The 15,999-nt window shown below is 41.6% G+C and overlaps 1 protein-coding gene across 3 annotated transcripts in view; it reads right to left on the bottom strand.

Annotated features, from left to right (window-relative positions):
• Positions 1-557: 557 nt before the first annotated feature.
• Positions 558-15,999, bottom strand: part of CCDC85A (coiled-coil domain containing 85A) — an 82,879-nt gene continuing 67,437 nt past the window's right edge. For 2 of the 3 annotated variants that reach the window (XM_014966479.1, XM_014966480.1), the window contains one exon: positions 558-1,872. In XM_014966479.1, the coding sequence (XP_014821965.1) occupies positions 1,783-1,872 (90 nt within the window). In that variant the 3' untranslated portion in view covers positions 558-1,782. Of the gene's footprint in view, positions 1,873-8,881; positions 9,002-15,999 lie in introns of all 3 variants that reach the window. The other variant, XM_014966478.1, reaches the window with a different exon arrangement.

The raw sequence follows: 15,999 nt of genomic DNA, 5'->3' as shown, positions 1-15,999 counted from the left end.
ATACTGCAGGCACAAGTACATGTTTTACATCTTTTCATACATATATATATATAGATATATAGGAATACAACAATTTAAGTTTAACTATGCAAACAATATGTATGGGAGAAAACAAGATGTAAAGATAACAGACAACACAACTGTTTGGTCTGGGTTATATATAAGAAATTACGGAAGAGTGCAATGTTTCAAAATGGAAGGCCAGATTCTGCATTTCCAACTCCAGGAGAAGGAGTGAACAGGAGTTTTGCCCGAGAAAGCAATGCTAGATCAGAGGCCTTATGTCAAATGGTACCAAGTAAAAATAACAACAGAAACCAATATAATTACTGCTGCAAATTAACACACTTTTTCTGAAGACAGTTAGCAGATTTACATCATACTCCTATATAACAAAAGATTGTACAGCAACTGAGCTACATTCCACTGCAAATAGGCCACGAATACAGCACGTTGCAAGCTCAGAGAAAACAGAGGTTCTGACTTTGGCTCAAATCGTAGTAACCAAGAACAAACCAGAAACCCAGGAATTGTTGCATTCCTATTTTTTTTTAAACTTTTATTAGTCTTTTTGATGCTCAGCTACGGTAAAAAGTTAAGCAACAGCATTCAGTCACAAGCCTGTTGCACATTCATACATGAAACTATCATTGCTTTTAGATATACACAAAATACCTATCATTGCAATTCAATACACACAACTAGTATCATACACATAGATAAAAATAAACTAAGCACATCTAGGGCGCCGTCTAGTCAAATCTCAGGAAATCTGAATGACACCTTTCTGCCTCATAATAATGAAAGACATGCTCTGAGTATAATAAAACCTTTTTCTTTGAAACAACGCAAGAGTGGCAAGAAAAGCTTTTTTATAATGCAGTGCAATCTTTTAAATCCTTAAATCCTAGACTCTCGTTAAATAAACCAGCATGTCTCTAAATTAAACAGTAGAAATTAGCATCCTGACAACTGGAAAATATTTCAAAAAAAAAAAAAACCTCTGATGGAAATTCTGATTTGAGACCTGTAATAGTGATACCTAAGTATTCTGATCATTAAAGGGCTGCGAACATCGTACACGTCTTCAGAAGATGTGCATCAAAGTGAATCAAAAAGAAAGCTATCTTTACTTTCATTTAGAAAGAAATTGCGTTTCACTACAAGTACTGTAGTTATGCTACACTACTGGCTGGTTAGGAGACTTTATGGTCTTTTAGCACCTCCAAAGACAGGTATTCTACCAAAGCAAAAAGAATCATCTGGAAATTGCCTAAGCACCATTAACCAATATTTTACAGACTGAAGTGTGAGTTACTCAGAAGTGACCTTCTCAAAACTGTGGAGACCAAAGGCACAGTTTATCAATGTCTCTCCAGTCTGGTGAAAAATCTCTGTTAAATCCAGTGGCAAAATTTGTTCAGACTTTAACTAGAGATTCACTGCAACTAACCAAAATAAAACTTATTTTAGGTAACTCCTGCAGAATCCCAATTATCTTTTAGTTAGGATGCAAATACCTCAGTGCTTCTAAATGTGGTGTTGCTGAAGTGTCGATGCAGCAGCAGCATTTCACTAGCCAGTATACTGGAACAGCAGTATTGGGGAACGCTGACAACACGGCTCTTCTCAAAGACCTCTGTGCAGAATCTCAGCAAAGTCTCGTGTAGTGCATAGACATCCCGTTGTCAGCTGGGAAGTCGCTGTGGACAGACTCAGTTCTTTCTCTCTCATCGGCAGTTCAAACTCTTTCTCTCAGAGAGAGGACTTGCTCAGGGCCTTTTACATAGGTCCTTTATACTGATTTCCTGACAAATGTTGTCTAATTCCAGGGCACGACCCTGCAGCATCTCCAAGTTTCCTCCACACAACCTAGGGGGAGGGATGAAAAGAGAGCTCATTATCACCAGTGAAAGTATACTGGTGCTCATTAGACATGCATCTGGAAATGCCACACGTTCATTAAGCAGACCATGCAGCACAGGTAAGGACAGAGGGGAGGGACACACAACAGGGGGAGAGAATACTTCTCAAGGGATACAACATTCCTTCTGAACACAGAAAGCACATGCTTCTAGGTAAAAATGATTAAAAACAGAGACAAATGAACCAGCACAGGCATCACCGGGATATTTTGTGCTTCAGATACAAGACTGAGGGTGTTTACAAGCCTCAACTGAAACTTTGTTCAACTATTTCCCAAACCACATTTCTTGCAGAAAGCAATTCAGAAGCACGAAGCTCAGTCTAGAGGAGTCTAAACACTTCTAGTTTAAACAGCACAGAGCAGTTCCCCTATTTTTCAAAGATTTTATTGTTCTCTTAAAGTCAAGCAAGACATTAAAAGTGTTTATTTAATTTGTTCTTCCTTGAGATCAGAAGAATTGTGCATGTAGTCGCTGTTCTATACATGCTCGTGTGTTTTGTTGAACCAAAGTGAAATCTACAATGCAACAGAAGTTAGCAATTTTTTTCTTAGTGTAGACTATACATTATAAAGGTTTCCTTCCTCATACTCACATCTACTCCCATTCATGATTGCATAACATCCATGTTACAATTATGGAATTAAAAATGCAGAGAAGTTATAACAAAAAAGTTTAGGAAAGTATTTTATAATGATTTATAGAAAGATTGACACATTATAAGCAGGAGAATCAGTTGTTTGTGTCGTATCACCAGGCATCTCTTCCAGGGCCCACCAGAAACAAAAGTGGCAATTACCACCATACTGTGTATTGCAATTTAAGATTATTTCTGTTTAAAAATAATCAACTAGCAACCAACTAAATCATAACTGCTACTAGACCACTCATTAATCTCTGCAGCAATAGCCCTATGACAGTTGAGAAAAGCAAAATCTGTTTTCCATTGTCATTATTTATTATTTGTATTTTAACACTGCCTAAAGCCCAGGAGTGAAGAGAGATTGCATTAGCTGGAACTGAAGAAACACAAAGCAGCTAACACCCTGAAAAGATACTACCAGCCACGGTTCCTACAGCTGATGAGCAAAGGCTGAACAACACCAAGATCCTACTGTTGTTCTGTTTGAGGGATGGGAAAATAATCCAGTTCCTCTCAGCCTTTGCTGAAGAAAACCTGAGTATAAGCACAAAAAACAGAAACACTCCAAGACTGGAAGCAATAAGACTACAGTCTTACTACACAGGACCAAAAAAAGTGAAGTCCTTTAAAGGTGACTGTATTTAATACCAATGGGCGGGCATAACTCAAACCCTGCAAACTTTCAATGTAACCAGAATCTTGCAGCCTGAAGTCAGAAGTTATTATCATAAAAATACATGTGATTTAGTTATGTTTGCTGTACTATGAAACACTGTGCCATGGTGAAAGGATGAAAAGTGGATGAAATCTCCCAAAACAGCAGTCTGTGGCTGAGCCATCGGAAATGGCAAAGGGCTGGATATGATGAGACAGGTGTTTCTTTCCAACATTTGGTTACTGATTTTCCTAACTTAGTATTATCAAAAAGAAAGGTCTCTTGGACAGCTTTTGTGAGAAGGCACATTGTACCTACATATGCCTTTCAACAATTTTTCTGGTCAATAAGCATTAGACGATATTTACCAAGCAGCTAATGCTGACACAATAATAAACTAAAAGGTGACACTTCCCGAAGTCCTCTATTTCCAGCTGAAAAAATGACCCCTGACTGCTAGCAATGGAAAAACACATACAAGACAGCCCTGCAAAGCTGGCATCCCAAGCAGAATTACAAGGTGGGGTCAAAAGGAATAGTCTCCTGCCATTTTCATAGAAATAGTGAAATATTTACCAGTAACCACTTTTGCTTGTGCATACAGTGCAACAGATACCTGGGTTTCAAAGGCATCAGAGTAATTTGATTTGCCTTCTTTTCAGAAACACGAGATGATATAGCTAAATTTCTGCAGATGTATCACCAAACTCTCCTTTTGTGCTGGCACATGTACAGCTCTTTGCACAGTCATCATAGCTTACATATTGCTGCCTTCTGCACACAGAGTTATTTGGCCCTCTGTATTGTATACGCATTTTGAATTTGCGTATAGGGTTGTTTTCTTCTCAGGTCACTTGTTCAATGCTGACTTGTCACAAGCAGCACTAATGGAATTACTTTGCATTTACAAGCACTCAAAAAAACCCATAACACTTGAACATTCCTGAATGTGTTTTAAATAGTTATGACAGTAGAAAGTTCAATACTAAAAACCTCACTCAAAATTTCAGCAGAAACCTTGGCTGAATAAAGGACAGCTCTGAGGTTGATTATATTCATGGTGATTAATTTCTAGCTTATTCCCAACACCCGGGAGTGAAAGGATGGAGAAATTATCTCCCCAGAAGCCAGGCAGAAACCTGCACCCTAACTGCAGATGACAGCAGCTCTGTCACCTGCCGGCTGTGACAGCATTCAAGGCCCATGGTACTTCACGTGCAGCATGAAATACTCGTGGAGAGCTCTGGGCTCCCTGACCCCTCTTGCCCAGCCACCCCACCAATCCCATCCGGCATCTTCCCGTTGGCTTCCAGGCTCCCAAATGAGTGTGCTGCAGCCCTGTGAATAAAACTTACCGGTAGCCTGACGGAAATCACAAAGAACAACCCTCCACACTTAATCCAGACAATTCCTGTGCTTTGAAATTACCTCCATGCTCACAAACTACCTCTAAACCTGATGCTACGTTCTCCTAATACAATGCAAGTATATAAATAAAATGCAAAACCATTCCCAAATACATTGTTGATGAGGTGGTACCAATACCATACGGGCACCCTGAGGAGAGAATTCCCACAGCCATTATCTTAATAATATATAAACATGCTCATATAACACCATGAAGTTCCTACAACATGAATTACACATCCAAAAAAATGCATTTAATGCCAATCAAGACTATGCACCAAAATTACAGAGCCCAAAATGAAACTTGTCATCATTCCACTGTTTTCAAAGGCAAACGATGCTGTGGCAAATGTTTCATGTAAAACACCCACAGTGCATAAAGCTGGAGCAAAACAGTGAGCTACAAGCTGGAAGGAACTGCAATGAGAATGCAAAAGAAAAGAAAAGTTATAATTAGTTTACCGCAAATCCACTGTACTTTTAACATGGACTAGATGGATATAAGAAAAAGTAAAAGCAGAAAGGAAATAACCAACTAGTTTAAACATATAATAATATATCAATAGTCAAATCAGACACAGATTATAAAAGTCAGAAGAAAAGGTAGCATTTCAATGACAGCGGCAGAGCTTTGAATGGCTGGGGAGCAATGAGACAAGGCAGAATACAAGTATATATTTGGGATTTATAAAAAATGAATTAATAATGTCAGATTTAGTATATTAGCATTTTAGAAGTGGCATCACTTACATCACGAGAACTTTTATGGATTGCTATTAAATATGTATTAGTTAGAAACTGCTTTTTTATCCATAAATTACAAAGGAATAGTGTAGGCAGGAAAATATATAGGTGCCATTGTACAGATGGGGAAACTGAGGCTGCCAGATTTTGTCATACTTGCCAAATTTTATTCTTAAGAAGGACAAATTCAGTTCAGCTGAGTCATACAGTACTTTATTGCAGAAATATTATCACACATAGATTTTTCTGATCAATACTAGCCAACATGTTAAACTTATGGTATTCCTAATAAAACAGTAATTGCGTTACCGAAACAGTAATTGACTTAATTTCCATATAAAATCTTCAAGGGCATATTGTCAGCATTTAAAAAAAAAAAACTGCTTTGCACCTTCAGGTATTTCCAGGATCAACATAGAATATAAAATTAAATACCTTAAACTTATACTGCACATTTATCCAGCCACAGTTTTTCTGTCTCACTAAGGTAGTGGTAAGAGTCCTAAGAGTCTTTAACAGCCTGCTGGTTTATATTTTCCTCAGCTTCCAAGACAAGGGTAAGTTTAAAAAAAAAGGAAATTTTATTTTACAAATTTGTTTTGCAGTCACAAATAAGAGCGGTAGTATAGTTAAGCTTTCATGAGTCCTTCCTGAGCATTGGCATACATACATAACTGACCAATTGCATTTAAAGATAATTAGACTGATTACAGCGCTCTGGATTTCAGGGCAGGAGGGATCATTAAATCTTCATGCCTGACCTCCTGGGTACCACAGAACACTTAACTTTTCTGCAGCTGCTCCTATACTTAGCCCAGACTTTGTCTTTAATTAAAGCATACCTCACTTTAATTTGTAGATGGCATAGTGGAGTTTCTAGTAGGTGACACTGAACTCAGGACAGGAAAGCCCAACACCAGTTTTGCAGGTGAGCCTGGGCCCTTGGTTTTTTGGGCAAACAGACTAGGTAATGATTCACTCCAGAAATAGACACCCTCCTCTGCAAAGCAAACCTATGTGGAATAGGCACATCTCCACACACAAGCATGCAGTTTGGTCATATGCAACTTGCAAAAAGAAAACAAACACATCCTGCTGTATGAATTAACTGCTTCTATATCCCTGATGATACCACTTGCACATAGGTAACAAGCCCACAATACTGGCAGGGTGAGGAGGATCGCCCAGTTTCAGGCACGGGGATACACACAGCAATTTCTTCTTTCAGCCACCCTGCGTGAGGGATCAGGTCATGTAGGAGCCTTTCTCAGACCAGCTGCAAGGCAAAGCTTTTCTCTCTCTTTCAGACCACTGTCCTCACCAGGGGAAGATTCACACGCAATTTCTTTTTTTTAAGTCCCCTCATTTCTCAGACAAAAAACATCGCTATTTTTAGCAACGATCTCCCTCTGTTTTCTTGTGGATCTGTCCCTTTAAAATACATTTCCTGCTGTGCGGAATGGGATTGTACTAATGCTGAGGTTTTGTAACAAAGACTATTTCTTTCTTGAAGGAATACCAAATTGCCAAATTTGTAAGGAAAAGCAGGCTCCTTACTTTGGCTTGTTCTTCCTCCTGCATCTGATTCTGCTAAGTGATGCAGCGGGAGCTCTGCGTTCCCCAGCCAGGCAGGATCAAACCCATATGCTTCACTTTGGGAAACAGCAGGGTCTCTCCTCCCTGGCTGGGGATGGGGAAGGTTGGGCAGTCTGTTTAGCTGACAGCTCACTTTCCATTTCGAATAGAACAGTATCGTTTATATCTATTTCTGCCTGCTGCAATACCTCCTAGCAATCTAAAAGCTGAGCTTTTGTATCATATTGAACCAAATTCTGTATATTTCTTATCAATCCATTTCAGCAACCAAGGTATCAGCCATTGTTCAAATATTTCACTTAGACCAACCAGCTGTTACAGGTTGTCAAAAACATGTTGTTAAATGTTCCATTCAGGGAAGTGTCTTTGCCAATGGGTATTTTAAGAGAACTACAAAAAGGTTTGGGGTTTTTTTCCTGATAAATGAATTGCCTTAGTTTTATTTTCTAGGCACCAGCTGGTGAAATATATGGAAGATGCACACAGGACCTGGAGTACAGTTGAACTGGTCACTCCTAAGCAGCCAGGCACAGTGGTTCACCATAAATCTCCTGGATGAGGGGAAGATCAGTGTGCTCATGGGCAGAGTGCTGCTGAGGGGACCATTAAGAGTAGGGACCTGCAAATGTGTGCATGTGGAGAGGGGCTCAAGCACTCTGCTGCTCCTTCCCCCGTTCTGAAGCCAGAAAACCAGGCGAGGTGGCTGCGGTGAAGCCCCACGCCAAGTTTTATGTTACAGGAAGGGATCTAATTGCTGTAATTTGTGCACAGTTCACTTGCATAAACCTATTTCCTCAGGCTTCACAGAGGAGAAGTCAATGTCACCCAGCCATGTGGAAGATAATCACTCTGCTCATGAACTCAGATGTCCAGGCAAGTCAACAGCACTACTGAGCTCTTACTGTGATCTGTGCATCTCCACAAAGCTTCAAAACAGAGCAAATGTCTACACGAGTCCCTTCCAGCTCTCCCCTGAAGGAGTGCAAACCTACCTCCTCCAAATAACCAGTATGTCCCTGCAATGTCTGTATAGGTGGGAATAACACCCACTTAACCGAATGAATATTAAAGCAGTTTAGTTTGTGAGTGAAGTACAGGAGAGAAGTGCACAAAATACCAGAAAACAGTCATGTCGGAGCCAACATTAGGAGACAGGGATACAAAGTCCACGCTCTCTGCTCAGCTCACCATCAGTTTTTAATCCTCTCCAGAGGAGCACAGACATGGCTGATGCACATGCTGCAGTGGAACACTGAACTCAGCCAGTTGGTCATTGATAAACCACTGCAACTTGTAACAGCTTTCTAAGTTCTCTTAATTGCAAGAGTTGCACTGTTGACACAGGTAGGAACTCTCAAATTTGTCCCTCTGATTGCTCGTGTCAGTTGCTCTTTATCAATGCAACACAGGTCTTTGCAATTCAACTCTGATTTCAGAGTAAATCACAGCTGCTCTCACAGAAGTTTCAACACTGACCTTGGGATTACGATGCATGGTCTTCAGCCCAAAGTTCTGCTATTTTTATTTTTATTTATCTTTGCATTAAAGTATCTCTCTCTGCATGGGTTACAGGAATCCATTATATTCCACTGGAAAACAAATACGCATCCTAGATGACGTAGAAAGACTTCCTTATTCAGAAAAGACACCACTTTCAGCTTCAAATTAAAATTGTACAAGTGTAGGTAACTTGGAAAGCGGACACAGGTGGTGTTACCCCCCCTTGTGAGGGCCAGATCCCTGCCCCGAGAAACACACAGTCCACAGATGCAATGAGTGACAAACAGAAAAACAATCCCGCTCATGACAGTAACATCCCAGTGGTGGCCACAGGAATGTTGCCAGGACAATACGACACATGTTGAGTAACAGACAGGACGTTTTGCATGGACTGTACCGGAGGAGCGTTACCTTCAGAGCATTTACCACTGAGTCAGACTGCTGAGAGGCTGAGCCATGTCCAGTGGCGCTAGCTGGCTCGTTGGCAGAGCAGTAATTCCCCTCCGCCCCTCCTGGCATCCTAATGGGATCCTTCGCAAAAAATTAAAAACTATTTAATAAAGAAAAGGGTTGGTAGCTAATCAAAACAGATGGCAATTTTTTAAATTTTTTTTTAAAAGGCTGAGAAGCACTGAAGGCATGTTTCACTCCAAAGTCCCCCTCTTTCTGCGCCACAGTAACCAAGACCCGTGTGATGCAGCTCAAGTGCTAGTGTTGAGTGTCACCCAAACACTCTGGCCCTCAAGGGTGTCTATCTGGAAAATCAGGACATAGTATTAAAATTTCATATATATATATGTTGCCTCACAAAAGTGCAGCAAGGTTCAGAGAGATGTTTTGTGACTCCAAGGGAAGGTTTTGAGAATGTCTAATTTTATCCCAATGATTCTGGAGGTTGTTCCTTCAACACAACTCACATTTTTAAAAGTTGCTGCAAGGTTTGCAACACAAGCTCAGCCACAGCCGACCAGGGAAGGAGCCAGGAGCTCCGGGCTGCCAGTTCACTCCTTCCCTGCCTCTGGCTGCTCCAGTGCAAGGGCACAGCCCCTGCTTGCCTACGAGGTGTCCATTTATACCCAACAGTGACAACCTCAGGGGCTGTTTACTCCCAGTAAACACCTGGGAGCGTTCTTCAGGACACTGCCAAACAAATGCAAGCTACCTAAACTCTTACAGCATCATCACCTCAAACTTTGCAGGATGTAAAGCATCTCCTGGAGCGACTGCAGTGCTAAGGTAACCTGAGCAAGCATCCTGCTTTGGAGGAGTGCTAAAAATACCCCTGCTGCATTCACGGACAGCAACGGGATAGCTGCACGGACAGAGATGGCCCAAGTAGACAGTTCCAAGGTGCTTTCAACCTGACCTGCTCTTCTACTGTCATCTTTCACTGTCATTCTTCATGCAGAATTTTGTTTAAAAAAAAAAAAAAGGAAAGAGAAATATAAAGGAGAAAAACTTTTCAAAGACTGAGAGAGGAAAATTTCCTTTCTTACAGAGTAAGAAACACTGTAGGAAACATTAAGAAATAATGTAGCAGTAATTCCTGCTGGAGTGTGTGGGAAATGCATTTCTGAAGGAAAAATAATGACAGTGGAAAGAGCCTCTGATCAGCATCAGTGCCCTGATGTGCACTAATTTGCCCCACTGAGCAAGCACATAGCACGTCAGAGTCTTTTTGGGGGTGTCTATAATCTAAACAATGGGAGAAATGAAGGTGGGTGTGGGAGGAAAAGGCCACAGCAAGATGACACGAGGCTGAACTGCACAGATCCAGTCTGCCTGAAAATATTTCATTGACAAGTAGCCCAGTCCAAAGCAAGTTTATACGCTGTGCATGATTTTGTTGGGATATGCCCAGGCTGTTGTAACCACCACCACGCTGCTCACAGCAGTGCCAAAGGGGCACTGAACACATTAGACTCCATCCCAACAATCGTCTGCATCCAGACTGCAGGACTGAACCTCAAGTATTCAAAAAGCCCTAAAATCAACTAAATAAACTGAGAATGGTGCACACGCTAAGCCCAAGGAAAAGGTACCTTGAGCCTGAATAGGAAAGCCCACTTGGTGCACAAACTCGTCTCCCAAACTCGTTGCTTCTGCCGAGCAACGGTGCAGTGCAAACCGCACTAGTGGGCACTGGTAGGGCTCATGCCTGGGCTGACAAGACCAGCACACACTTAGGGCAGCGTGCAGTGCATCATCCTCCAATTCTACACAGCAACAACTAGTAACAATTTGCTGTCATGTAAGGAGCAGGGACTTATTTCTCTTTGGGAAGGATCTATAGATCTGTTAGTGACCGGGTGGACTTAATGCTATACTTGGGGAAAGGAAATATGTAAGGAGCAGGGACTTATTTCTCTTTGGAAAGGATCTATAGATCTGTTAGTGACTGGGTGGACTTAATGCTATACTTCGGGAAAGGAAAGAGGAAGGAAAAGGGGTAATAAAGCAGATTGGAGCAATTCTGGTTTAGGATAAATTCTGTCAGTCAGCTTTGTCTTTTTTATAACTCAAAGTACTCTGTTCCTTTACTGACTCCAGGGCCAGGAAAGATTTTGGTCAGTTTTGAATGGTTAAATATAAATACTGCTATTAAAAGGCTGGGAAAATGAGTATGATGAAGCTGTAGATCATCCATCTAAACTCCTTGAATATGAGAAAATCCAGAACTCCTGCAAATTGTGCTCCTGTCAGAGTTCAGGCCTTCCTCCAGGCAGCTGTCCTCCACTGCCTCTTCTGTGCCGTATGCAGTGTATCTCTGTCTCTCTTCACAAGAATGAGAAACTTGTTGTGGACACACTGCTTTAAGCAGACAGCGTTCTCAACACATGTTGGTAGGAGACTGAAAATTAGTATTTGCCCTGTGGACATCCTTCTCCCTCCTCCTTCTGTCTTTGATGAGACACATAAGCTTTACTTAAAAAAAGAAGGCTGGTTTTGTAGCCCTGGAGCCACATCCTCCAGCTCAGGGAATTCTTATCTCAGGTGATGCCACTCCACAGAGGCAGTACAGTTTCTTCCTTCTTTGGAGGATGCTTATTCTAGCAGATGATGGGGAGGGGACCAGCCTGAACATGGGTCTCCTGTTCCTCAGCAAGTCCTGGGAGCCTGCAGACACTTCAGCAGTACCGACTGCATTATGAGTTCTGAGGCAGTGAAGCAAAACAAGAGGAAAAGGCACTTTGCCAAAATGGTGGCGTCTGAAAACAGGAGCCTGCAGACACTTCAGCAGTACCGACTGCATTATGAGTTCTGAGGCAGTGAAGCAAAACAAGAGGAAAAGGCACTTTGCCAAAATGGTGGCCAAAAGGTACCTTAGGAGACTAGAAGAGCGTGTGTTTCAGACCTATCATCACAGCTGATGCTTGCCAGCGGGGAGCATGACAATGTTTAGCCTTCCAGCAGAACTTGACCTGAGTTTCCTTGCACTGAGTCCCTTCTCTGCCACTGCCCAACCCAGATTACAACTAGAACCTAAGCAGGACCTTGAGGATGGGAGAAGAAATCCTGTTCCCTTCCTCCTCTTCTCTAGCTCCACACTGAATGCACTTGCATTCAGCCACTCAAAAGTGGGCATCCTACGTGTCCACGTTTTGGACAGATCATTTCATTCACTATCCAGTAACAAAGTTGTGGAAGTGGAACCAAATCAGACAGAAGGAACAAAGTTGTGGCTACATAGTGCTGAAATCTGTATCAACTTTAAGTCTCTTGAGTCATTTTGAATAAAATGTGCTGCACAACACCAGTGTCTGAGAAGGAATTGGGCTTTTTGCTCATCCCACACTGCTAACGTTCCCTACTGCCCCCGTCCAGCCCTTGTGCCCAAGCTAAAGCATGTTTGCATGTTACCTCCTCCATGTGTGCAGATTATACCGCTGCAGAAAGCACATTGTCTGAAGCAGGTAAAAACCACGTAATATCTCCTGTACATTTTGCCACAAACGTAACAGAGGGAAATGAAATCATTAAATGTGCAATTCCATCTTCTGCTGCAAGTAAATCTACAAAATATCTAATGTCAACACGTGACTCTAGTGAATAGAAAGCACAGGAAATCTGACTCAACCCCATAATATCACATAACAAAAAATTAGATGAATGGAAATTTAGCATCTCCCTCACATTGACTGCAAAATGTTAAGGATACTCAGGCCATTCTCCCATAGTGCCAGAGGCAAACCCTGCACTGTACCCTGCTCACAGTCAGAATAAAGACCCCTGTGTAGAACAGGATACTCTTTGAGGGAGAGAACTAATCATAAGCCTTTCTACTTGAGCCAGTAGAAAACATCATTTTTTCAATCCATACTGTTGATAAGGACAGTCATGAATGAAAACCACTGTAGTGCAAAGCAGTTTATCTGCCAGCCCCTCCGGAGGAAGCCTGCCGGTTGCTGCCTGACTCGCAACTTCCCCACGGCACGCAGGGATAGCTGAGGAGGAAAAAAACCAGTCCATCTCTGCCCCGAGGACACTTGCAGTCACCTCACTAAACCTTCTGAGAGAACACGATTTTCCTGTCCACTGGGCACTGCTCTCTTCACTTCCCATTGGAGACCTACCTCAGCACATGCCCAAGACCTCATTCTCCAGCTGCCTTTTATCCCAGATGCAAGCGGTTTACTGGGAAGTGTATCCTTCCTGCTGGGTAACTGCCACACCAGTTCAATTACTACCTGATTTTCAAAGCTTTTTGCTGATTTCCCCAGCCCTCAATTTCCTTATTAGCTCAAAATAAACACAGGCTGGTTTTGTCAGCTTGTTTCAAACAGGCAGGAGAAAGGAAAACCAGAAAGCAATAAACTGCAGTATGTTGCTCTGCTGGATTAATAATGCGCTGAACAAAACAGCAACTATTTTTCTTAGGGAACATTCCTGTCAATTAAAATAGACAATTTTAAAATGATGCAGTTATTCACCATAATTCCTGTTCTCAAAGAACTCAGTATAAACCTCTACTTCTGCATGTTGCTGCTGAAATCCACATATCCTCATAGCGTATTTAAAGTATACTCAAATTTCTGAGCAGCCAAAACCATTGCTGGCTACACATCTTCAGAAACAACCTGAAAGTGGCAGATCCTCTACAAACCTCTTTTGCTAATGAACCTGGATGAGAAAAATGCTCTAGACTGTAGCACCTTCAAATCTTGGAGGCCACACATATAAAGACCACCACTATTTAAAATCTGGAAAAATCAGTGGACTGTATTAGAAAATCATGACTACAAAGTAATTCCAGACTTTTGGAAAATACTCTGAAAAAATAATAATCTTTCTTTCTAAACAGCAAGTCTTTTTGTACACCAGGTTTTTCTTGAATTTGTATTTTGGTAACATCAAACCTGTATGCTCTTCCCATTCTTGGTGCCCATGCGCACCAAGATGGAAGCACTGTGCTTGGGACACCCTGAGACAAAGACTGGTTGGAACCTCAGCTGTTGTAAACTAAAGTTGCTCCATTAATGACCTATTAATTTAAACTGAGGATGGCAGCACATGAAAGAATAGGGTGGGTGGATGCTGTTGATTTACTTTCAGCAAATATTTGATGACATCATTAGGTTAACATGGGTTCGTTCAATGGGTTTTAATTACATTTTAGTTGAAGGATTCCCTGTTCTTCTACACGCTCTGGAAGGGGAAGACAAACATTATTGTACTGTGAGTGACACAGATTTTACAAAAAAAAAAAATAAATACTAACCAAACCGTTCCCATCTTCTCATTAGATTTATAACTAAAACCATATCATGTAGAGGAAAAAAAAACAACCCAAAGATCTTAGCAAAAGGGGTTTTGAAAGATTTGGAAATGGGTTGATATAAAATGTGATAATCTAACAGAAGGGGGAAAAAAGAGGGAAATGCAAAGTGTTGTAAGGGCTTAAAAATAAACTAGTGTGTGCCTAAGGGTCATACCTGCATTTCACACTTAAACGTACCAGGACTGGAAAAGGCTGGCAAAGATGCAAAACCCAAAAAAAGTGCCTGAAGCAACAGTGGAACTGAAAGAAAAACAACAAAAAGAGATGGAAAAGGACCAAGAGACTTGCAAAGTAAAGAATGAAGCAATAGAGGCAGAAAAGCCCAGGTGAGAGGGAGCAGAAGGGCTGTGGTTCAGCCCTGCACCACAAGTGCCTTGTGGCTTTGGTGCTGCACGTTGTGGAAGCCAGGAGCTTCCTGCATCCAGCCTCCAGCTCCACTGGCCCATGCAGTTTGTTTGCTTAGAAAGCAGCATCCTGGCAATACTTCCTTTCCCCTTCATTTAAAGGTAAAGCTAAATTATGAGGACAAAGAGTTAGAAGGGCTAAATGTCTGACAATTCTTCATCTCTGCCTCTTGCTCCCTCCTCCCATGAAACAAATAAAAACTAAAGCAATTTAAATTGGGTGGCTTGCCAAGAATATCTTTTGCAAATGCATTCACTGTCATTATATGACAGATGTCCACATTTCCATAACATTTCAGCTGAGCTTATCTGCCCTGAAATACCCATATGAAAATTCAGGGATATCTTCAGTTAATTGACATGTGGATGCCAGATCTTGATCTCTCTCTCCGCAGCAGAAGGCACGGACAGCAGTTACACACCACATCAAGTCTGGGAGGACACTCCTGTTTTCAGTTATCTGAAGTTACTTGCTGACATAACAGATCTGTCACAGCCCAGGAAGCTGTAACCGGGATCCGAGTCCATTGTTTGGTCTCTACATATTTTCTTAATTATTGCTGAGTATCTTCATTACAATATGCACAGACGCTATATTCTGACTAAAGCACTGGCCATACTTTCATGCTGGAGTTTTTTAATGTTAGCAGTAAAACTCACTCCACAGTGATGCTGTACACTCATGTACATTTTGAGGCAGTAGAAGGCGACAGCACTGCCGGAGCCCACGTGCTGCCGAGACCTTTACTGCCTCAGTCCCACAGGGGAACTACTCTGGCCTGAAATCCATCCATCAAAACAGAAATGTTCTTGCTCAAATGCTTTTGCCTCTATGCACTGCTGTCACACACCCTTACCTACACAAGTGTTTGAGAAGCACCAGCACAAGCTGCACATCCCTTGTCTCGGGCGCAGCCGGCACAGTTTGGCATTCTCAACAGAAGACCCAGCTGTGTACCATAAATCTTGGAAAGTATCTGCTTTCTTGCACAAAAATCCTATTTGTGGCCAGAAACTGAAAGGGTCTGGATCATATCTTGTTATATGCTATTTGAGAGAATGAAAAAAGGAAAAACAACAACAAAAAAGAACAGCAAATTAGAGCTCTCAACAACACAGTAAACCAACAACCCATCTATGGCTTCTCATACCTTTTAAACCCACTACTGTGCTATAAACTGCCACCAGAATAACTGTGCAGCACAGGAAGAGACATTAACAGCCTTCAGTGCATATGTGCATTTTTATACCTTTCCTATTATCTGATCAAACTAAAATATTGACTCAGAGGTGGTACTGCATTTCCCCTGACAAAGAAGCCCTTCAGTACAGCAGAGTGAACTAAA

The sequence above is a fragment of the Calidris pugnax genome, unplaced genomic scaffold (genome assembly GCF_001431845.1).
Source record: "Calidris pugnax isolate Ruff unplaced genomic scaffold, ASM143184v1 scaffold31, whole genome shotgun sequence".
Taxonomy (NCBI): Eukaryota; Metazoa; Chordata; class Aves; order Charadriiformes; family Scolopacidae; genus Calidris; species Calidris pugnax.
The sequence above is the reverse complement of the archived record's forward strand: the minus strand, read 5'-3'. Positions and strand labels throughout refer to the sequence as shown.